The sequence below is a fragment of the Chiloscyllium plagiosum genome, chromosome 6 (genome assembly GCF_004010195.1).
Source record: "Chiloscyllium plagiosum isolate BGI_BamShark_2017 chromosome 6, ASM401019v2, whole genome shotgun sequence".
NCBI classification, from domain to species: domain Eukaryota; kingdom Metazoa; phylum Chordata; class Chondrichthyes; order Orectolobiformes; family Hemiscylliidae; genus Chiloscyllium; species Chiloscyllium plagiosum.
The window spans coordinates 116,716,437-116,724,715 of record NC_057715.1 but is presented as its reverse complement, the minus strand read 5'-3'; the positions used below and the strand labels follow the sequence as shown (position 1 = coordinate 116,724,715).

Here is an 8,279-nt window from a genome sequence, read left to right as displayed (position 1 = left end):
TAGTAATTCCATCCCCCCCTCAGCCCCGGGGCAGTGTCTAGTAATTCCATCCCCCCCTCAGCCCCGGGGCAATGTCTAGTAATTCCATCCCCCCCTCAGCCCCGGGGCAGTGTCTAGTAATTCCATCCCCCCTCAGACCAGTGGTCACTCGAGGCACAGGGAGTGACCCACGGACATGAGCGCCTTTAGAGTGTGGCTTTGGGAGAGAGTCTCCCTGGGCAGCTCCCCCCCCCCCCAAGGCTGGCTCCCCCCCCCCCCAAGGCTGGCTCTGAAGTGATTGCTTGTGAATGACTGAAAGGTCAGTAGATTTCTGATGGAGTTTGAGAATGGAGAGGGCTGTGTAGGGGAGATAGGGAGCTGGGTGTGAGGCTGGGGTGGCTTAGAAGGGAGGGTACTCGGTGAGTTTGTGGTGGCAGTAGGTGGTCAGAGTTTGGTTTCCATCCCTCTCTCCGTTAATCCATATTTCACTGCATTTCCTACTTAAATGAGTCATACAGATGTGCCACTGTTAGAATTTGCCACATTGAGTCTGAGTCATCATTGGTTTGGTAATTCTGTACTGTCCTGCGTGACATTTCCCGAGTTTTAAAACAAAAAAACCCCCTGAAAAAAGTCCTTGCGAAGGTTTGTTTGTGTCGAGTGCTGATGATGTGACTGGCTTCTGCCTTTCCAAATAAATGTTCTGGCTCTGTGGTCAGTCAATTATTCAATCTGTTGAAGATCGGTGAGCTGAGTAGAGCCCAGGCTTCACGCCAGACTCCAGCCTGTACTAAAAGAGTGCAGAGTCAGAGGGGACATTTTAAAAGTAAAACTATATGCTGGAGATTAATCTTTTCAAACTGAGTGTTTTACTTGAGAATTTGCTTAACTTTACATTAAACTGCTTAAAATGATTCTTGAGCATCAGGAAGGGTTGTAGATCAAGGCCAATAAGTCCTGTAAACCAATCTTGTCCCTCAATTAATTAGTTAATATCATTGGAAACAGATGATCCAACTGTTTTCATACTGTAGTTTGTGGGGCTTGCTTTGTGTAGATTGGCTGTTGCGTTTCCTAACCAGCGAGAACTCCAGAAGCCCTTCCAAAGCGATTTGCAGCGTTCTCTGGAAGACAGCATGTAGTTTGCATTTTTTTTTTGCATGTTTTGAGGGAGCCTGTTAACAGTGAAGTTTGATATTTTGGAATACATTTTGGCTGATTTTGAGTTAGTTGTAACAACGGAGAGGAAGCCTATGATTCTCTACATGCTGGAGAATGGATGTCTCGCTCCTCGGGTGTCCTGCATATACTTGGTGGGGTGGTGGGAGGCATGCATGTAAATTTCTGATACCTTGGGCTATGTATGAGATGGCAGAGTGCCATCTGCACATGATGGGGAGATAAGGTGTGTTTGGCACATGTGGAAGAAACAAATATCTGAATAACAGCAAAAAAGTTAAATTTGAAGCTTTATTTTCTTTTTTTGTGCATGAAATACATTTGTATTTTTAACTAACATTGTCTTGCAATTCACATGGATAAAGATTGGCGGATTCATACTCTTAAAATGTTTGTTGTATTTGCACCTATGGCGACCAGAACTTCAAATGGAAGGGTGTATAAAAGAGCAAATATCGCATACGTCGTTGTTTGCTCATAAACAGCAGAAAGATTGGCAATGTAACTTTGCTAACTTGATTCTCATCTAATCGTTCTCCCTTGCTTTCCCTCCCTTGCTTTCCTTCTCATGTAGCCCACCTCACTCCAATCAATTCAATTCAGAAGGCAACTCGTAGATATGTTTGGAACGGTTTTTGTATTGCTGACATTTTTGTTTGAATGTGACTTAGTCGAATGAGTGGGTTCTGCTGACCTTGCTTTTTGAGTTTTTCATTCTCTATTTGAATTGCTGTGCTTTAGCTGGGTGACAATTATAAACAAAACCCAAAAGAGGATAAATTACATACAACTTCATTGGTCACTGAGGGGGCAGTTCAATCACATTGCTGTGGGCCTGGAGTCACATGTAGATTAGACAGGGTAAAGATGGTAGGTTTTTCTTCGCTAGGACATTAGTGAGCCAGACAGATTTTTCTCACAATTGACAATGGTTTCCTGGTCATCATTTGACTCTCCATTCCATATTTGTTTAATTGAATACAAATTCCAACCTCGGTCCCCAGAACATAACTTGGATATTGGCGTTAAGAGCTTAGAGAGAATACCACCAAGCCTTCATCACATCACCTCATATTGCAAATGTATTTATCTTTTAAATTTTGGACTCGGACTTAAAATATGAACTCTTTGTCTCTCCATAAATGTTGCCAGACCTACTGAGTTTCTCCATCATTTGGTTTTTCTTTCAGGTCTTCAGCATCCTCAGTAGAGTCATAGAATTCTACAGCATGGAGACAGGCCATTTGACCCAAACTGGTCCAAGCTGACCAAAATGTACATCCACACCAATATGGAGGAAACTGCATGATATATCAAGTGTGCTCTCACCAATGTAACTCGAGCACAAACTCATTATTGCTGTTCTCCAAGCCCCTTGCAGCAAAGGCCAACATGTTTTTTTTGTCTTTCAAATTGTCCTATAAAACACAAGTTCCAGGATTTGTCATTGTGATTGCTAACCTAATCAGTACAATGTAATTATTCATCAGGTCTTTGTATCTAAGTGGCAGGCATGCTGAAGGTGTTTGGTTGGAAGTACTCATAGAGTCGTATAGTCATAGAGATGTACAGCATGGAAACAGACCCTTCGGTCCAACCCGTCCATGCCGACCAGATATCCCAACCCAATCTAGTCCCACCTGCCAGCACCTGGCCCATATCTCTTAAAACCTTTCCTATTCATATACCCACCCAATTGCCTCAAGTGTTGCAATTGCACCAGCCTCTACCACTTCCTCTGGCAGTTCATTCCATACCCGTACCACCCTCTGTGTGAAAAAGTTGCCCCTTAGGTCTCTTTTATATCAACATCCTTGTAAATCTTTTCTGAACCCTTTCAAGTTTCACTACATCTTTCCAATAGGAAGGAGACCAGAATTGCATGCAATACTCCAACAGTGGCCTAACCAATGTCCTGTACAGCTGCAACATGACCTCCCAACTCCTGTACTCAGTACTCTGACCAATAAAGGAAAGCATACCAGACGCCCGCCTTCACTATCCTATCTACCTGCGACTCCACTTTCAAGGAGCTATGGACCTGCACTCCAAGGTCTCTTTGTTCAGCTACACTCCATAGGACCTTACCATTCAATGTATAAGTCCTGCTACAATTTGCTTTCCCAAAAATGCAGCACCTCATCTGTTAGCTTGTGGTCTGTAATTTCCCCTTGTATTGCATCATCTGTGTCTCAGGTATTTCTTTTCTTTACTGACTCTCTCCCTATTTCCTCTCAGTTAGTCCCCTTCGCTATATCTAGACCTATTGTCCTCATCGTTTTCACTCTCAGATTACATGCAATTTGTTTGGCTTCTAGCCTCACTCTCCTGTATTTCCTTCTTATCCAACAGGCACAATTTCCTGTCTGGTCTCTGATTAGACATGATCACTCACGCTCTGACTGTCACTCTCGCTCTGGCTTTCTCATGCTCTTTCTCTGTGCTGTGGTAGCCCTGTGAGATTATAGGGTGTCAGCAGAGCAGTTTCTGAGATGAGGGCATTCAGTTGTGTTGGGTGGAGAGTACATAGGAGTTCAAGCTGATTCACTAATCCCCTTTTTAATGAAAGAAAATCTGCCATCTTGACCTGGTCTGCCCTACCTGTTGCTCTAGACCCACAGCAATGTGGTTGATTCTTAACTGCCCTCTTGGCAGTTAAAGCCAGAGGATAAATGCTGACCTGGTCAGTGACACCCATGTCCCATGAATGAATAAAAAAAGAATTGGGAAGCTTTGAAAGGAATACAGGGGTCCATAATCTGGGGTCACACTGCTAAAGGTCATGTGTGGGTGGGTCTCCACCATCACTTTCTCCAAGGCCATTCCACATCCAGTTATAGTGGTATACCACAAGTTTCGGTGTTGGGTCCACAGCTGTTCGTCATTTTTATAAATGACATGGATGAGGGCATGGAAGGATGGGTTTGTACATTTGCAAACGACACTAAGGTCGGTGGAGTTGTGGATAGTGACGAAGGATGTTGTAGGTTACAGAGAGACATCGATAAGCTGCAGAGCTGGGCTGAGAGGTGGCAAATGGAGTTTAATGCGGACAAGTGTGAGGTGATTCAGTTTGGTCGGAGTAACCTGAATGCAAAGTCCTGGGCTAATGGTAAGGTTCTTGGTAGTGTAGATGAGCAGAGAGATCTCGGTGTTCATGTACAGAGATCCTTGAAAGTTGCCACCCAGGTTGACAAGGTTGTTAAGAAGGCATACGGTGTTTTAGCTTTTATTAATAGAGGGATCGAGTTCCAGAACGAGGAGGTTATGCTACAGCTGTACAAAACTCTGTTGCGGCCGCACTTGGAGTATTGTGTACAGTTCTGGTCACCGCATTATAAAAAGGATGTGGAAGCTTTGGAAAGGCTGCAGAGGAGATTTACTGGGATGTTGCCTGGTTTGGAGGGAAGGTCTTACAAGGAGAGGCTGAGGGACTTGAGGCTGTTTTTATGTGAGAGAAGAAGGTTGAGAGGTGACTTAATAGTGACATATAAGGTAATCAGAGGGTGAGATAGGGTGGACAGGGAGAGCCTTTTTCCAAGTATGGGGACGGCAAACACGAGGGATCATAGTTTTAAATTGAGGGGTGATAGATATAGGACAGATGTCAGAGGTAGTTTCTTTACTCAGAGTAGTAAGGGTATGGAATGCTTTGCCTGCAACGGTAGTAGATTCACCAATTTTAAGTACATTTAAGTTGTCATTGGACAAGCATATGGACGTACATGGAATTGTGTAGGCTAGATGGGCTTCAGATTGGTTCCAGAGGTCGGTACTACGTCGAGGGCCGAAGGGCCTGTACTGCGCTGTAATTTTCTATCCAATGTTCAGGATGGTGAGAAATGAGAGTGAGCTAAATAACTTTTGCAGATGGGTTGGCATGAAGAAAATGGGTAGAATGATTGTTTCCCATGCTGTAAACACTCAACAGTTGAAGGTATGGGTGCATGGTAAGTGATGGAAATTGAAGGTGCATGAGATGAGTCTGAATTGGAAGACAGTTATTACCTTAGAGGGCTTTACTGTCTGTGCCTTTCTATCGTGGAAATTGTGCTGCGCACTAACCTTTAGCAACTTATGCGCTATAACACCAGAGTCCCTCTGCACATTGGAATTCTGTAGTTCTGTTTGTGATAATACTCTTTTTTTTTAAAATTCTTCCTGTCAAAGTGAATAAAACTATGCAAGAAACCAAGTACCCTGTCTTTCCCGATTTCATTCTCCCCAAATTGACCGTGCCACCTAGATGGCTGGTGCCCTAAATTTGGGAAATCTCTTTTGAGATCCTTCTGTCCTTTAAGTGACTTTAAACCTTCCTGTTTTGATTAAGCCTTCAGTATTCTACCCTAATGTCTCTAGTGTAATTCAAAGTTTTTTTTCAATTCAGTTTGTTTTCTGACAAACTGTGATAATTTATTTTTGTTTGATAATATTCGAGTGAAGGAACTATAATATTGGTCCTATATAAATGACTTTTTAAAGAGGGAGTGTGTTATGGATTTAAAATAATTTCAGTGTTCAGTAAATGTACTCTATTTTCCAGATTTTAGAGGAGGCTGAGATTTTGAACTTAACTGTATGTTAAATTACACGTTAATGGCATTTGTACTTTGTAACTCGGGTGAAAGTTGTGAGTGATTGGAATAAACCTTGTGTTGAGATAAACTTTCAAGAAATGTTGATACCAGGGAGGAGTATCGGAACAAACTGAGACAGTGTTGTAGAGTTCAGCGACAGAACACTTGTTCACGGCTGCTCGAGACAGGAACTTGATTCAAAACCTTAGAAGGGATTGAAGGAATTGGTAGGTCTGTTTGAATGTTTTCAACTGTACTACTTTTAATCCTGTTGGCTTATTTTTTGTTAAACCACTGACAACTTGTCTTTCAGTTTTGCTCAAAATACATGTCTCTGACCAAGTCTTCACTTTACTCTGCAACAGAGCTACTGTCCTGTCTTTGTTCTGTGAAATGTCAAAAAGTTTTGAAGAGGAATCTTTACTCTGTATCTAACCCCAAGCTGTCACTGCCCTGGGAGTGTTTGATGGGGACAGTGTTGAGGGAACTTTATTCTGGATCTAACCCATGCTATCCCTGTGCTGGGAGAGGGAGATGGGGACGGAGAGGATGGAGCTCCCTATCCAACACCATGTTGTGCATAATACTGTTTCCTTAAAGTTGAAACTTTCTTCTAACAATATGTCACCTTGATTCACAGCAAAAATCCTCAATTCTTAAACTTCGAGGACAGAGTCCTGAGTTTCTTATTGACTTCTGACTCTGTTCCAATATTTCTTTGTAAGTAGAGTTGGCTGAAACTCAGACTTTCTTCTGCCCAAGGTCGTTTGCTGAGCAGACAAACCATAAAGGCAACAATCAGATGATTAACTTTAGCAAACAAAACCTGAAATTATAATGTACAAAAGAGTGAATCAAACCATGAATCAGCAGAATTGTACGAATGGCTTATCAGCATCTGGTAGTATCAAGATAGATTACAGTATATATTCATGGTATGGCCTGACGCCATTCAGTCCATCATATCTGTATAGTGTAATCCCACTGTTCAATGCTGAGTTTTTAGACTGGTTGGTTTTTGATATTTAAGATGTTATCAATACTGGAATACACATTTTCTGCCTCTATCAAAACACTTAACAAAATGGTGAGACTACATCTGGAGTACTGTGTACTGTATTGATGACCCAGTTAAGGAAATCTAAATGCATTACAGTTCAGAGAAGGTTTGCTGACCAATACCGTAAGGGATGTGAATGTTCTCAGGACATGGGTTGAAATCCCATCATAGCAGATGGTGAAATTTGAATTCAATAAAAATCTGGAATTTAAATATAAAAGCTACCCTTATAGTGACCATCCAACCACTGTCAATTGTTGTAAAAACCCATCTGGTTCATGAATGTCTTTTAGGGAAAGTCTTTACCTGTCCCGCTGATATACAGCAATGTGGTTTGAATCTTAGGGTGGTGATAGGTATTGGTCGAGCCAGCGATACCATGTCCCGTGAACACAAATAATTTAGATTGCTGTTTAAGATAAAGATTAGGACAATATTTTTCTCATGGGCACCTTAATTTTGAACTCCTATTTCTAGACTCTTCCACAAAAGGAATTGTCCTGTCCATGTGCATCATATCAGACCCTAAGGATGGGTGAACCAAAATGGATGGATGGATGAAAGAAAAAAAATTAATCTGCCATCTCCTTATTTTGCATTAATAATTTCCCAGGTACATTCTTTTGAGAACCAAGACTCATTTACTCTGGCCTGAAGAATCTTTTATGTCTGTTTTTATATTTTTATCTAGCTTTTTCTCAATCTAATTTTTCCCTCATTAATCTTTCAGAATTCTTTGCTGTTTTTAAATTCAAACCAATCTTGTGACCTGCCACCTGTCTGCACACAAATATCCATTCATCTTTACAAAGTGATGTACATTTTCTTTAAGTTGATATTATCATTAACTTTTTTAGACACACAATGGCCATCCTTCCCCTAGAATCTTTCTTTCCAACCTATCTTTGCTTATATACTCGGTCCAATCTATACAACTATGGACATAGCCAGGCCACTCAGAACATTTTTAATCAGGCAGCCCACACCATAACTTTGCAATTTGTTTCGGTAAGTGTACAGTGAAAGTTGCCCGGAGTGAGGTAGCTAGGTTGACTACCAAGTTTGAAAACAGACAAAAATTTATTCATGTGATTACACAATGAAACACAAAGAATAGAATAAAGAACTCCTACAGAACTCGATCTATCCAAACTAGACTTAATTTTGCTGTTCCAAATATACACAATAGACCTAATAAGCAATCCCTCTTGAAACCATTCAGTGTATAAGTCCTGCTACGATTTGATTTCCCAAAATGCAGCACCTCGCATTTATCTGAATTAAATTCCATTGGCCCATCTGGTCAAGATCCTGTTGTAATCTGAGGTAACCCTCCTCGCTGTCCACTACACCTCCAATTTTGGTGTCATCTGCAAACTTACTAACTGTACCTCTTATGCTTGCATCCAAATCATTTATATAAATGATGAAAAGTAGAGGACCCAGCACCAATCCTTGTGGCACTCCACTGGTCACAGGCCTCC

General features: G+C 41.5%; 1 protein-coding gene across 5 annotated transcripts in view; it reads left to right on the top strand.

Moving 5' to 3' along the window:
- folr (folate receptor) overlaps window positions 1–8,279 on the top strand; it is a 32,476-nt gene that overhangs the window by 1,302 nt on the left and 22,895 nt on the right. Inside the window, exon 1 of one of the 5 annotated variants that reach the window (XM_043692516.1) lies at window positions 247–298. The exons of 1 other annotated variant lie outside the window; for it this stretch is intronic. In XM_043692516.1, the coding sequence (XP_043548451.1) occupies window positions 288–298 (11 nt within the window). In that variant the 5' untranslated portion in view covers window positions 247–287. Of the gene's footprint in view, window positions 1–246; window positions 299–5,584; window positions 5,963–7,312; window positions 7,409–8,279 lie in introns of those variants that run through there. 3 more of the 5 variants (XM_043692518.1, XM_043692521.1, XM_043692520.1) reach the window with 3 other exon arrangements.